Genomic DNA, 16,512 nt, shown 5'->3' on the forward strand with positions numbered 1-16,512 from the left:
CTATCTCCCTGGCCATAGTGTCTGCATGTGTAAGTCTCACAGAGAGAATAAAGTTACCCCAAAACTTAAAAAATGATTCTCAGAGTCCTTTCATTGCCTGCTGAAAGTCGACTTCTGTTTTAATGAGTTTCCTATGAATTTTTTTCCCTTAGCCTGCCAAGGATGAAACTGCATCACAGCTAGAGAAACCGTGCAAACTTATGAGATTTTCACATTGTAAGTTTATCTCCGAGCTTAGCAGTCTTAGTAGCTCTATTCTTGCAATAGTTTTCGATCACAAAATCCACACAAGCAGCCTTGCATATCAAAAAGCCATAAGCAGCCATAAGCACATCAAGAATGGTATCAGCAAGTTGACGGAATGTTGAAGGAAGGGCACTGGCAGGCAGGGCTTGGATAAGCCCCATGGCATCCACAAGGATGGCCCCACATCCTCAATAGCTTGGAGTCACTGCATTTATGGTAGTTTGATCATGTCTGCCATAGATGTGAACCAGTCCTTTGAGAAGGTTTCTAACTCAGTTGTTCTCTGGAAACCTGGGCTGTAATATCCACAGAACTGCAGTAAGAGGCACAGCTCTCTGCTTGTACCCTTACATAAAAAGTTCCCAGATACCCATAGGTAAGTAGTGAACAATCTTAATTGATTCTGTTGAGGCAAGATTGATCAACATTTTCACAACTTCCGTAGTTGTGTATCGAGTATTACGCAGATATACTCGTCATAACACTTGTTATGAGAGGCCATCTCTAAAGCAACCACATCTTGATAAAAGTTCTACAAAGTACATGTTCTTCCTGTTTGATGGTAGCAGCATTTTTCAATCCATCTGCATATGTAGACAGGTGCATCGCTCGCAAAATTAGCAAGTTGTTTACGCGAAACCATGCTTGAAGATGTCAATAGGAGTTTAAATCCGTTGTGAGGGCCATAGTTGCTTGTAGGACAATATGATCATTGGTGCCATACCAGTACAAGTTGGTCTGCAAAACAATACAGGGCATTGCTTATCAATTACTTATCAATTATTTAATCATAGTCAAAGCAACTGAAAAAATCATATCTTAGGGGGCCTAGGTTAATTTACAGGATACATGGACATACCAGCAGACACAGTTTTGGCCACATGAAGGAGAGCTTTGCAAGTAGTTGATTTGTGTGAGTAGCAGGCCTACTGCACCATATTTTCACAAATCATGCATACATGTTTAAATGTAGGTCTTGATGCTATAAGAGAACAACATAATTGGATCTTGTGATTTACTTTGGTGGCTCGTCTTAATCTTTACAAAGTGTATCACGAGTAGCAGGTTTCCGGCTTTCTTCATGTGGCTAAATGAATTTCAGGACAGCATTGACTGGGGAAATCACTATCACTTAGTCAGCTTAGACCAATAAACTAGAGGGAACACGCATGATTTGTCCTTTTGATAAACAAGGGCATGACTAATGATTAATGCCTGGCTGGATGGAAATTTAGTTATTTTTCAAACTGAATACAAGCATCTTGATCAGTAGCCACAACTACTGGTTTGTACATATTACCATGTCAGCATTCCTTTAATCTTAATAATAATTATTAATTATGTAATTAAATTACATAATAATTATTTTATAGAATAATTATAAATCCAGTTATCTCACCTTAAATGTTTCAGTAGTGAAGTATCTCAAGTTTAAAAAATACTCACTCGCCTCACTGTGTTTTCTAATAGCAAGCTCAATTTTGCTGTTGTTATTCAGTCTCCGATAGCATGTTCTGTGAATCTGGAAGCCCTTGCAGACAAGTTGAAGGCATACACCATTAGAAACAGACTTTTCAGGCTCTTTAAAAAGTGTTTCTCCAGCTTTCTAGATCGTGACTAAGGGTTTGACCTGTGTGCTTGGTCGATGTTTATCAAATTAATTTCTTGAGAGCCATGTATGTAGACTTCACAAGTCATGTCAAAGCGCAAACCATGAATGCACTTATGTTGTTTCATATTATTTTCTATGATTCATCAGTATCAGGTTACAAAACATAATTATAGTGTTTTAAATTTTTTTGTAAAATAAAGCTATTAAACTATATAATTATATACACATGTACATATACGTATATACATCTATATAGTTTACATGTGTGTAGCAATCCTAGGATATGGAATGTTCGATAATAGACAGAAAATGAATTTTGACTTTACCACTGATATCCTAAATCGCTGCAAAATAATTATGATAAAAGTTGCAAATCTGATGCTTCTATGGAAGGAATTTCATTTACAGGGGAGATAAACCCTAAAAGATAACTTTTATCAAATTTCTCATAGAAGTGGGAATGGTAGCTGCGGCAACTTTTCAGTTTTGAATTCTTCATACCACAATTAGTCTGAATCACTGCAGAAATTGCCACTGAAAAGGGGTGCCAACGGAACATCATTTCTAGAGCTCTTTTGCCTGCTCGGCCCATAGCCTATACCTAGTATTCCTCAAAAAAGGATTGTGAAAGAAAATTGGGTGCCCGTGGGCGAAATTTTTTTCCCAAACAAGTTTGCGCACTGAATTATACTACCCCTGGAATGGCATTGGCCTATCTAAACCAATGAACTTCCGTAAAACGATTTGTGCGCCATCTTGGTTACTGCTACATGGGCTTCCGGCTGTAATTAGTGAAATGGCGGATCATAGTTATCCCAAGAAAAAAACTTATTTATCTGCTGGAAATCAGTGTTTTGCCATTAATTGCTACCACTACGACAACCCTGAAACACGGAGGGTTAATGATATATCATTTCACATGTGAGTTTAGCGTTTTACTCCTGCATTACTGTAGCACTAGTACAGCAGTAGCTGTTTAGAAGAAGCTTGCTAGTAGCTGGTTAGTAGTAGCTTGCTAGTAGCTGGTTAGTACTAGCTTGCTAGCAACTGGTTTGTAGTAGCTTGCTAGCAGCTGGTTAGTAGCTTGCTTCTGTTACTACTCACAGCCAGCCTTTAGAGAACCTTTACCTGATTTCTATTATTTTACACATCACTATCGTTGACTGTTTTGACTAGAATTAATTTGTGCTGGTTGATTCATCTTGGCTGGTTTTGGAGACAAAGTAGGTCAGTACTGGTGCTGCTAAATTCAAATAACAACAGTCACTGTTCTCAAAGATCAGGAGTGCCAGTTACATGGAACAAACTTTGTTAGTAACTGCAATCCTTATTATTATTACTAGAGCAAGTTTTTTTTAATAAAGTAAACTTCTGTTTGTTGATAAGAATGTTTTAAAAGACAAAAAACATCCTGAACATCAAAGGTACATTGTTCTAAAAGGTTGAAAGCCAATCTTTTAGTTTTTTCTTTGTCAATAAACGTTTTCCCTAATTATAACTGACTATAAGACCACAAATCCTAATCTGCATGTTTTTTAATAATTTGATTACCTAGTTTTCTTATCATCAGGTTTCCGACTAAAGAGAAAGAGCCAGAAAGATGGCATACTTGGTGGACTGTTTCCAGGCGACAGGAGATCCCCAGCAAAAATGAAATTCTATGTAGTGCCCATTTCAATGAGTCTATGATCGATAAAACTGATAAATCATTATTATTCAGTCCATATTTTAGCACTATTTCCATTTTATTTCCAATTACATCAAAGGATAATTTTTATTATTTCAGGAAGCTGGAACAACAACCCAGTAGTTCCAGCATATTTTTAGACACTTGGTTACAAGATGTGGTGTTACACCAGGAGCTACTGGTAATGTCAGATCTATGGATGACACTGCATTGTTACAAGCTTCTACTACCTATGTGCCACCGACTGTTGGTAGTGAAGATTCTGTTGAAGATGTTATTGACAGACAAACTATGCTTCCCGAAGGAATGCTAAACATTACATCACATCCTGTTCTTGGTAACATTGCTGTATATTTATCTGGTTGGCTTGTCAGAAAACTGCTTAAAAAGTTGCGTTGTGAGCCACGTAGACTCTCCCTAATTCAGTCTAAGGAAGTTATCAAATATGATGATATCCATGTTCTGTTAAGAGTTAAGAACAATGGTGGCTTGATTTCTCCCTCTGATGGTGTTGTAACAACTGTTCTATGCACCAAAAAGTATCTGATGGCGGCTACATCAGCAAATCAATGTTTGAAATATCTCAAGATTCTAAAGTGTGTAAAAGAAGAGATTGCATACTATGATATATTTGAATTAAAGCAACGTTGTACTGACACTTCAGTAGGAATTGATAATCATCACTTCTCAGTACTAGCTTTAGTGGTTGAAACATACTTTGATTTAAGACAGCACCAACGTTACTAACTTAAGAGACCTAGATTTACATAAAGTGAACATCAGACATAATGCTACAAAAAACATTATTTAGAGAACAGTGAACAGTTATGTCGCTGTGACATAAGTTGTCTATAGCCGGTTTAAGTTAGTATTTATTTTTAAGACTTCTCTTTATATATGCATACAAATTGTACAGTTTGCAGGCATGTAATAGTTCAATTTATTATATAATTTATATATACTATAATGCTATTAGACGTTATATTGGATCATCAGAGCATCTGGCTCATTAATTTTTTATGCATAGATCATTTATTTTCTGAATCACAAAAAAATTGATGGTCAAGCATAATGTAATAAAGATTTATAGTTTGCTTTATATATGCATACAATTTGTACATTTCGAAGGCATTTAGTTGTTTAATTTATTATATACTTTTTATATATAATGCTATAAGACATTGTATTAGCATCCGAGCATCTGGCTCATTTTCCATGCATAGATCATTTATTTTCTAAATCACAAATAAATTTTGTGGTCAAGCATACTGTAGTTAAGATTTATAGTTTGCTTTTGGTCTATATCAACGAATAACACATATAAATATAACACAAATCAAGATATATTGAGTGTTGGGTCCTACTGGCGCAATAGCTAAAGCTAATCTAGGCTCGAGGCCAATCCAATCACTTTTCGAACAAAGTAATGTAGGTTGCAAGATTTTAGTCAAATGTATACAAAAGCTTTGGCCAGTTTTCTGCTCTTGGTGATGTAAACAACTATTGTGATCTCTTATTAGATAGTCAATTAGTTTTAAAGCTAAAGTTCACTGGGCTGGTAACGCGAGCGATGCCAATGATATCCTTAAATCCAGTGAAAACATCTGTTGATAAGAAATACAAATTATATAGCGCCCGTATAGAGTTGTCTGCCTATTGTTTAAACCATGCCAATAGCCATCTACAACAAAAACTTATAGCCTAGAATCTGTAGATCTTTAGCTAGCTTTACTTTGATATATAGGTTGAATGAATATGTAGATCTTTATCTTGACTTTGATATATAGGTTGATTAAGATTGGGAATGGATAAAAGCACCCACAAGCTCATTGAGATTAAATGTTGTACAATATTGCTAGATTACTATGAAAGGGAGCGTGACCATGTAGCATAGACAAAGATGGCACTCAAATTGTTACGCAGATAAATGACCTTGGCCATTTTAGGGGTAGTATAATTCAGTGGGTTTACATATGGCAGTAAAATCTTGGCTCCTGATTGGTTTTAGTAATTGAGTTTTAGTAACCAAACCTATATCATTACATTAAAAAGTTAATAGTTATATTAGAAAGGAACACAAAATTCCAAAATTTTATTAAAAATAGTTTAAATCAATAAGTTTTAAGTGAACGCCCTCTTACGTTTTAACAGCACTTTTTGAATAATAATATAATTTTTAATACGTCATTTGGAATTTTGTGTTCCTTTCTAAATATAAGTATTAATTTTTAATGTTATGATGTAGGTTTGGTTACTAAAACTCAATTGCTAAAACCAATCAGGAGCCAAGATTTTACTGCCATATGTAGACCTGTTTGGAAAAAAATCACGCCCTGGGAGACCTCGAACTTTTTGAAAACCTTTCCAGTAAGCGTACTTCCGAAAGAATTGTTTTCTCTAACCACCCTTAGCTGCTGCGACTGTATTATTCACGTTAATTACGTTAATTATCTCAGGGTTAATACTCCCCCAAAGACCCATTAGGCTCGGCCCAAAATCATGTTTTGGGGGGGTTTTCGGACCATGGGGCACTGTCAGTGGATTTGCTACTTTAGGGGGGTTTCCACAGCCAAGCCAGTGAAAGGACCCATCCTGAAAGTTTTGCTGAACCATTTCTTTCATTGATTGGCCTGATTAGGTGCTCCCCTAGATACATAAGGGATACATATGCTATAGGCCTAGTGGAAATTATTTTTATAGCTTCTGAATCATATTGGATGTTTAGCGGGGCGTGGAACCTGGGCATCCCCGAGGGAACTCCCAGTGTTTAGGGGGTGTATTTCAAATTGCCCAACCAGGTGATTGGGGGTACAATATCAAAGTCTGGGCCTAGCCAGGTAGGTGTTTCTTTCAGAGTATCAACCCTGGGTGTTTTATCCACTACCACCAAAAAAACTTGCTTATAAGTTTGTAAATTACTAGTAAATCCTTACATGACTTCCTTCCATTTGCAACTACTTACCTTAAAATGGATATGGTCAGTCTTTTACCATTTATGGAAAGAATGATGAGCAAATACAATAGCAAAGCATTACATTTTACAAGACAGGACTGGTCATTTGGTGTCTATGCTATGCTTAGGCTTACGCAAGCATCTTATTGATTGTGTAGCAGACTTTCAACAGAAAACTAAAAACGTTTTTTGTGTGATAACATAGTAACCTAATAGTTATAGCATTACCCTGTACATGATACCAGCTAAAAATAGATATTAATAATTGGTAAACTCCGTCCAATCAAAGCAATACCATGATATCTTTTTGCCATACACAAAAAGAGCAATTTAAAAAAATCCCACTTGCACGTTCCAAACACACTCTAGCATTGCCTGTTTATATCGCAATTATTAACCGCTAAACAAAGTAAAACTACTACATTCGTGTTTAATTGTAGGGTAAGGCGGGGTAAGTTTTGCCAAAATTCACTTTTTGGTGCCTAGCGTATTAGCTTTAGGAGCTGTGTGGAAATCTACATGTTTAAACACATACATATGACAAACCATTAAGTCTGATACCGAGTAATTTCAAGCATAAAATTTTTTATAGTTAATGTTTTTGTGAACATCCTCAAGTGGCACATCTTACCCCGTTAGCGGGGTAAGACGTGCCATCCATAATTTAAGAATGGGGTAAGTTGTGCCACATATAAAAATTTAAATTTTTGTATTATTTGATCTTTAAAGCACTTTATTTTGTAGTTTTATAATATAATATAATTTTAACAAAGGTACAACATGATTTAATTAGCAACTGTCTGAGCATTGTTACAATGATAGCAGGTTATAGATAATCATAATGACATCTAAGTTTATTCGATGACAAACCCACTTAGATCTACATCAAATACAATTTTGCTAGATGATCTCTTTGTGCCACCTATAGATATAGGTTGTCCCAAAATCAAAATAATGTCACTAACTGCTACTGTGTCTCCATCATTTGGGAAACAGAAAGATGGACACGCACTCGCTTCTTTGACTTGTCTCATGAACTTAACATGTAAGACATCACCCTCTTTTAGCTCTACTTTGCCCACGTAATACTTAAAAGATTGTCTCTGTTTTGTACTTGACCAATACATAAGAATCCACTTCTATATCATCATAGTATCCTCTTGTCTCATTATCTCCTCCATGTCTCCTCCACTTTCAGAGTCTGACTCCGCAATAGGCTCCCCAATATCATCTACTTCATCTGTGCTAGAATCAACAATCTGTTTTTTCTGTTTTCGTTTTTTCTTTTGAGTAGGTTTACTTGTCTTTCCTTTCTCCTTATCTTCATATTCTCTTTGTAAGCGATCTTTTTCAGGTGTATAAGTAAGGATTGTAGATTTGACCTTTCTTCTGTTTGACGGCTTTCTCGGACCAGCTTTTGGCAGAGGAAGGACCTGCTCTGGAGTGATAGCATCACTGGTCTGAAGTACTGGCACCATCATGCTGCACGGAAACTTGAGGTGTCTCAACAATCTCATCTCTAGTCTCAGTAAAGTTGCTAGCAACAGCTATACTATCTGGAACATGGTTATCGGCTACTGGTAGAGGCTGGTCAATTACCATCGCTGCAGCAAATTCATGATCTTTGAAAATTGTGGAATCCAAAGGAAAGATTCCAGTACACCGGAATCCTAAAAGAATATTTTCAGTGGTCATGCTCAGTGTAAACGGCCTGGCAGATAAACCAGCATTCTCACAAATAGAAATACTTCGGCCTAAATTGCTCCTCATCCACTCATCCAATGATCTGTGCCAGTATGTTTTTAGTGCACCAAATACACATATGTCTAAAGGTTGAGTCTTGCGCGAAGTATGCGGTAGTAGAGTAAGCAGATGAATCCCAGATTGTTTGCACAAAGCTACAACGGGATATGAGCAATGTGAGCTGTGGTTATCAAGGATCAACAAAACAGAGTTTTCAACACCGAGTATTCTGAATAAAGAAAGGAAGATAAGTCTTGAGCAAATATATCAGTGTTCATATATCCCAATTTAGATGCCACGCCCTTAGCTCCTGGTGCAGCATTATTTAGAAAAGACTCCTTCATGAAACCACGTGGGAAAATGTAGAAGGGAGGAAGACGATTTCCTGCTGCATTGACCCCACAACAGAGAGTCACTAATTCTCCTCTTTCTTGTGAAGTTATGGAGCCCACTTACTTCACACCCAGCTCTATTACAACTTTACCAGGATTTTGTACAGTTGTAACTCCTGTTTCATCTAAATTATAAATTGCATTAGCTGCAAAGCTGTACCTGGCCACGAGATCTGACAAGCTTTTGAAAAAATGTTCAATGGCGGGCTTGTTGAATGCTGTCTAACGCGCACTTGATGTGGCTTCCTGTTGGCGAATCGAGAGCTTTCTTCTCTTCATGAACCCACTCAACCAATCACAACCAGCCATCTCATTCTAAGCCAACTTGGTGGGGTTTGAAGCTTGTTTGCATTAGCAAAATCAAATGCAAATTTTTGACATTTGCTTGGAGTTAACCCATTAAAGCAATCAGCCAGCACAGTAATGTGCTTAGCAAGCTTAGCTTCTTGCTCGTCTGTAAAAACACGATGAGCTGCAGCCGTTCTGTCATACTTGTAACCAGCTCTTTTCGTCTGTAGATACCTTGCTAACGTCATCCGGTTAATTCCACATTGTTCAGCAGCAGCTCTGATGCTCGTATTGTGCTCATTAACAAGGTTAGAAGCTTGCTGAAATTGTTCCTCAGATGTAGAACCTCTCTCTGTTTTTCTTTAGTAATGACGTGGCATTGTGATTGTTAAGCTGCAAAAACAAAAATGGCTAGAACCCTAGTATAATGTCTAAAACCCTAGCATAATGTCTAAAACCTTAAAATAACGCAAAAGAACACACTGGGGGCGAGTTGTGCCATGGCACAACTTACCCCAGTCAAGCTGGCATAACTTACCCCAAACAGGGTTCGTTGACAAATTCAAGATGGATTAAAAAAGAAAGACATAACAAGATTCTTCATTATGGAAGACATACAGAATGAATAACCAAACTGATGTGTTAATAATAATTGCTTTGCCTACAACAGTTGGAAAAAATATTTTGGTTCAACTTTGAGCCCAGAATTTACTTTTAAGACCAAAATAAAGAAATTATGCGATAGCTCACTTACACTTAGTGAGTTAAAGCATGTAGAGAAAGATGGTGGCCACTTCCTGTTTTGTAACTGATAGAGAAGACAATTCATTCAAATAGCTCTTTGATGTGAAAACTGCTTTGGCACAACTTACCCCTCCTTCCCCTAAGAAATAATCATAACTTTTTAACGCTTTTAATATCTGACTTGTTATTAGAGCCCACCAGTGCTCGCTTTAGCAACGAAGTCATTTTAGCAATAGGTAATGCATTACAGAAGCAAATCTAAAACCATATTAGATTAAACCATAAGCTAATTGTATAAAGAGATGATTAGCCGCCCCGGTACAACACTGAATACTGATTTCATAGATATCTGGTATCAAGCTAAACCTGAGGATAGGTTGTGTTTCAATGCACAGGTTGGCAATAGTTAATATACCAACTGATCACTATTTAGCTAAAGCGTCAATTAGTAACATTGTGGTGTTTGAGTAACCGCGTCTTTGGTAGGAGTAGCATATCTTAGTCACACCTAAACATGGCACATAGATATTCATAGCACAATAAATATATAGAGATAATTTAAACATCACTTGAATTTTAGAAAAATGATACAAACTTAAATCAAGTACAATCGAAGTGATAGTCGAACTTGCGTGAAAATAAGTTGTGGTAATGTAATACTATAAATGTTATACCTTACTCAGCTCCAGACAGCCTGCTGTTTTACCCTTGCTACAACTAAGAGTAACCAGTTTGCTACCACCTTTTGTTGGCTAGAGTAGAGATATCAATTGGGCACCATCTCTTCTTAGTTGGGTAGAACCTAGAAACTGTATTAATCCTACTCGCCCCTCATTTATTGAACACGACTATACAGTTGATATGCGTGACGTTGATATTTACATGGGATTGTCAGACACATTACAAAATTGGATTTAGGTGTATCTTCTGGTAAACTTGTCACAATAAGTTTCACCCACAATTAGTAGCGATCACTTCCAAGAAATAGATTTGAAAATTTATTACAAATATGTACAGAAGTTAACATCTCATTAAATCTTTGTTCAGATCTGATAAGCGCATTGCTTTAAAATGACTAGTCATAGAATGCAACATAGTTTTAAGTTTTTCATTCAAAGAGATCACTGGGGTTTGGGTGGCCATTGCAGATAATTCAGGTGTTCTATATAGCCAGATATTTAGACATGGCAGTCAGTAATCAATGGCGTCTGTAAGACTTTTTTCCAGGCAAAAAATCTTCATCATCATCACCATCTGAATCAACAAGGATGCCCTTAGCTGTTCGTTTGACAGGAGGCTGTTTTACTACTAGCGGAGGGGTAGCGCTTACAACTGTAATATCATCACTGTCGCTGTTTGTCATGTCAGCGAAAGCTGCTGTTTGGCCTCCTGCGAAGATAAGCTAAATGTAAAAATGATGTAAAAAGCGTTATGCTAAATATAAGATACGCAATATCAATTGGTACATTTAATGACAAGTGAATCAATCAAATGCCAAGTTTAAACACTTTCCTTTAGAGTTAGCCAAAATCTGATGCCGCCGATAAGATTACGCTTAGCATAAAATCAATTATTAGCTCAGGTGTTGACTTATTGACTTTAATGGATTGGAATTAAATAAACTTCAAATGAACTATTGTAAAATTTCTTCAAAGCACCTACCGTAAAAACTCTATTTGAACACCATGGCGCTTTATTTTTCAACCCTTCCCCTAGAGTGGCGTTTTATTAGAGGTGATGTTCAAATAAAGGGCAGCGTTGTATTTTTGAAATAGCTCGCCAGAATTTTGGCAAGCTAAATTTAACCCTTTTATGGGGGAAATGAATGTCGCTTATATTCAGCACTCTCCTTCAAGCGGAGCGACATTAACCCTTTTGGATGCAATAAATCTGCTCTAACTTATCTCCAGCTTGTCGTCGTTCTCTAAATAAATATTCATTGGGAAGCTGATAACTATGTCTATTAATTGATATCTATTGCTTGCAATTAACCTATGATGATCTTATACACTGTTTTTTATTTCATTCGGATTTTGAATGTATATTTTTATTTTATAACTCTATTTAACAAGATTGCACAAAAGCTTATTGCACTCATTGAAATGTTTGTTGCAGTTTGCAGCCAAAGCTGGCTTTTTATGTGCAATAGAAGTGGAGTTTATGAGCATCGATCTACCGCAAGCTGAGTTAAAATAATCGCAAAGATGATATCAAATGATATGGAATAAATCTAAAAATTTATAAGCTATATAATAATAATCTATCAAATGCTCCAAATATATATTCAAGAACAAGTGAGATAAACAAATAATACTTATAATACATGCAGAAACAAAAATTAACATTTTGAAAACAAAAATATTTGCATCGTTTGCTGGGCCAATTGTGTTCTGATTGTTCCATTCATTTGAAACCATTTCATTTTTTCCTGGCTTTTCAATACCTTCCACAATGTCTGCTAACCTCAACTCTCCTTTTGCACTGCTAAACTAGCTGATATTAGCATCTAAACAACCTTTAACAGAGAAAAACTTTTACACGTTGCTATTTAAAAGACTTTACGCGAAAATAATGATAAACAATTTTAGACGCATGGGTGCTAAGCACAACTTTTATAGCCTAAAAATAGTAGTATAAATTTCATTGTGATGGTAAACTGTTTTTCGCGTACGTCGAAGTATCAATACCGCATTAAACTAGGAACTACTATTAGCCTGATACATTTATTAATTATTTCTGTGGCAATGTTTTAAAGTTTCAAAGAAATAACCATAAGCTTTGGAGGTAGAAAATGGACTTCAATATGAACAGCAACCATGAAATAACTAATTGTTAAAGGTTAACTTGCAACAAAATTCACATTACAGTTATTTGATGTAATGTGATTTACAGTCAAAAGATTCACCATGTCTTACCCTGTTGTGTTGTAGGTGCAAAATATGTGGAAATGTGATTACAAGCTCTTAAAAGCTCAAAAACGAACAGTTAATCACAGCCACACAAGACCGCTGTAGTTTGGATTCTCTTTCCAAAACGGCTCAAATGTGATGTAGTTGTGGGAGATGGTTTCTGTTTGCAATTTCTTGCAACCTTATTCGTCGAAATATTTTCACAAATATACTTCACGCATTCAATAAAACCATGTCTATTGTTCTTACGCGTCTGTGTTATCGTCATTGTAATGCTGTCACTTTTAGCAGTGATATCTTATAACTTACCGTAAAAATTCGTTTAATTTTAACGACATAATCATGACGAGCCTGTTGGTCACCTGTGATAATCGAAAAGTGCTGCAGAAATTATTTGCAAAGTATTGGGTCACATGATCAGATTACGACTTGACGATTAGACCAAGCCGAAACAAAACTGTAAAGTAGCGAGCATCTATATTTGATACGGGGTCTTCGGTAAAACCCGAAGTGTTTGTCATAAACTAGTGCTACGATAAGCTTTATATTGAGCTTTTTATTGGCCTTTCAATTCACGTGAGAACATCACGTGACAAGACAATAACCAAACTATAATGACAACGTCAGAAAAATATAGAGATTCCAATCTACAGCGGCTTTTCGTTTTTGAGCTTTTAAGAGCTTGTAATCACATTTCCACACATTTGGCACTTACAACACAACGGAGTAAGACATGGTGAATCTTTTGATACCAAATTACTGTAATGTGAATTTTGCTGCAAGTCAACCTTTAATGATGTAGTGGAGACACTACATCGAGACACGTGATGTACCTGTAAGTAATAAAGGTATTTAATGTGTGATGTAAGTAATGTAGGTATTTAATGTGTGATGTAAGTAATGTAAGTATTTAATGTGTGATGTAAGTAATATAGGTATTTAATGTGTGGTGTAAGTAATGTAGGTATTTAATGTGTGATGTAAGTAATGTAAGTATTTAATGTGTGATGTAAGTAATGTAAGTATTTAATGTGTGATGTAAGTAATGTAAGTATTTAATGTGTGATGTAAGTAATGTAAGTATTTAGTGTGTGATGTAAGTAATGTAGGTATTTAATGTGTGATGTAAGTAATGTAGGTATTTAATGTGTGATGTAAGTAATGTAAGTATTTAATGTGTGATGTAAGTAATATAGGTATTTAATGTGTGATGTAAGTAATGTAGGTATTTAATGTGTGATGTAAGTAATGTAAGTATTTAATGTGTGATGTAAGTAATGTAAGTATTTAGTGTGTGATGTAAGTAATGTAGGTATTTAATGTGTGATGTAAGTAATGTAGGTATTTAATGTGTGATGTAAGTAATGTAGGTATTTAATGTGTGATGTAAGTAATGTAAGTATTTAATGTGTGATGTAAGTAATGTAGGTATTTAATGTGTGATGTAAGTAATGTAAGTATTTAATGTGTGATGTAAGTAATATAGGTATTTAATGTGTGGTGTAAGTAATGTAGGTATTTAATGTGTGATGTAAGTAATGTAAGTATTTAATGTGTGATGTAAGTAATGTAAGTATTTAATGTGTGATGTAAGTAATGTAAGTATTTAATGTGTGATGTAAGTAATGTAAGTATTTAGTGTGTGATGTAAGTAATGTAGGTATTTAATGTGTGATGTAAGTAATGTAAGTATTTAATGTGTGATGTAAGTAATGTAAGTATTTAATGTGTGATGTAAGTAATGTAAGTATTTAATGTGTGATGTAAGTAATGTAAGTATTTAATGTGTGATGTAAGTAATGTAAGTATTTAGTGTGTGATGTAAGTAATGTAGGTATTTAAACCATAACTGCCACGAACAACTTTTATCGTATTTACTAGGTAAATCAGACATGCTGATTCTGATTTTGTAATCAAAATAAAGATTAGGCCACTAACTTTCAGAGTAATAAAGGATTTTTTATAGCGTTTTAATATCGGTCTCGAAAACAACACGATCGGCATAACAAGCTCCGCCCATAAATACTTGACGTAACCTAGCTTTTTAGGAACAGAAGTTACGTAGAGATGTTTAGACCGATTTAGAATAATAGAGATGGGTGTTTTAAAATCTATTAATATCTGAATCCAGCTTTAAAAATAATATCAGTCTTTTCTGAAAGGTAGATAAGCTATTTAGCATTGCATATTTAAAAAGCGCGATAACAACGCTAGCTTGTGATAAAACCGCGCTTTTTGAGCTTATTTTTCTCGGCGTCCAGCCCATTTAAACGTCATGTAACAAGCTGCGAGCAATTTTAAATAGTTTATATCCCTTTCATAAAAAGCTGAAATTATTTTACAGGCTGGATTTAGATAATAATGGGTTTTAAGACACCCATCTCTATTATTTTAAATCGGACTAAACATTCCGAACTTCCGTTTCTGAAAAAGCTAGGTTTCGTCACATATTTATGGGCGGAGCTTGTAATGCCGATTGTGTTGTTTTCGAAACGGATATTGAAACGCTTTAAAAAAGCCTAAATGACTTTGAAGTTTAGTGGACTAATCTTTATTTTGAGTACAAAATCGGAATCAGCGTGTTTGATTTACTTAAAAAATTCAATAAAAGTTGTTCGTGACAGTAATGGTTTAATGTGTGATGTAAGCAATGTAGGTATTTAATGTGTGGTGTAAGTAATGTAGGTATTTAATGTGTGATGTAAGTAATGTAAGTATTTAATGTGTGATGTAAGTAATATAGGTATTTAATGTGTGATGTAAGTAATGTAGGTATTTAATGTGTGATGTAAGTAATGTAAGTATTTAATGTGTGATGTAAGTAATGTAAGTATTTAGTGTGTGATGTAAGTAATGTAGGTATTTAATGTGTGATGTAAGTAATGTAGGTATTTAATGTGTGATGTAAGTAATGTAAGTATTTAATGTGTGATGTAAGTAATATAGGTATTTAATGTGTGATGTAAGTAATGTAGGTATTTAATGTGTGATGTAAGTAATGTAAGTATTTAATGTGTGATGTAAGTAATGTAAGTATTTAGTGTGTGATGTAAGTAATGTAGGTATTTAATGTGTGATGTAAGTAATGTAGGTATTTAATGTGTGATGTAAGTAATGTAGGTATTTAATGTGTGATGTAAGTAATGTAAGTATTTAGTGTGTGATGTAAGTAATGTAGGTATTTAATGTGTGATGTAAGTAATGTAGGTATTTAATGTGTGATGTAAGTAATGTAAGTATTTAATGTGTGATGTAAGTAATACAGGTATTTAACGTGTGATGTAAGTAATACAGGTATTTAATGTGTGATGTAAACATTTACTCAAACATTAATCTTGCTAACTAGATAAGTTGAATATAAATGATACCTTTCCCCCTTCCTCTGCCACGAGTAGAGCCTCCTCGACTTCGACTACCCCGCCCACCCCGACCTCGGGAAGAAACACTAGTGCTCTTAACTTTTCTAGCAGGGCGAGGAATATCACAGTCCGAGTCTAGTTCTTCCTGAGGTACATATGACTTGAATCGTTGGCTTTCTTCAAGCACCCTGTCAAACTGAAATGGCATAATTTTGTTATATCGATATAAGACCTAATCTTATCCATCTTTATAGCCAAAACTGTAATCCTTATTCATGGATCCATTGGAGACTAAATGAAACAAATAAGGCCCAAAATTGATTCATATACCAACTACTTTTATACAAAAGATCAGCAACAGAACTCAGTAGTTACATCTGTCAGCTGAAGGATGATGTCCAGTATTAGAAGAGGAAATTAATTAAAAAAAACATTGTCATACAGCATTAGTTCCAGAAGATGCAACCTCTACTTGTGGCACAATTTTATATCATCCACCCATACATGGCCAGCATGAAAAAACGAGCTAACCAGTATGTGCAGGCATATTTGTAAACGCTCAGCCCCACCTGGATGACT

At 35.3% G+C, this 16,512-nt stretch overlaps 1 protein-coding gene across 2 annotated transcripts in view; it reads right to left on the bottom strand.

The window, feature by feature from the left end:
* Positions 1–10,656: 10,656 nt before the first annotated feature.
* Positions 10,657–16,512, bottom strand: part of LOC137398619 (double-strand break repair protein MRE11-like) — a 30,986-nt gene continuing 25,130 nt past the window's right edge. For both annotated transcript variants that reach the window (XM_068084789.1, XM_068084798.1), the window contains exons 9-10: positions 15,943–16,129; positions 10,657–11,054 (exon numbers count right to left, since the gene is read on the bottom strand). In XM_068084789.1, coding sequence (XP_067940890.1) covers positions 10,864–11,054; positions 15,943–16,129 — 378 coding nt within the window. In that variant the 3' untranslated portion in view covers positions 10,657–10,863. The remainder of the gene's footprint in view (positions 11,055–15,942; positions 16,130–16,512) is intronic.

The sequence above is a fragment of the Watersipora subatra genome, chromosome 1 (assembly GCF_963576615.1).
Source record: "Watersipora subatra chromosome 1, tzWatSuba1.1, whole genome shotgun sequence".
Taxonomy (NCBI): domain Eukaryota; kingdom Metazoa; phylum Bryozoa; class Gymnolaemata; order Cheilostomatida; family Watersiporidae; genus Watersipora; species Watersipora subatra.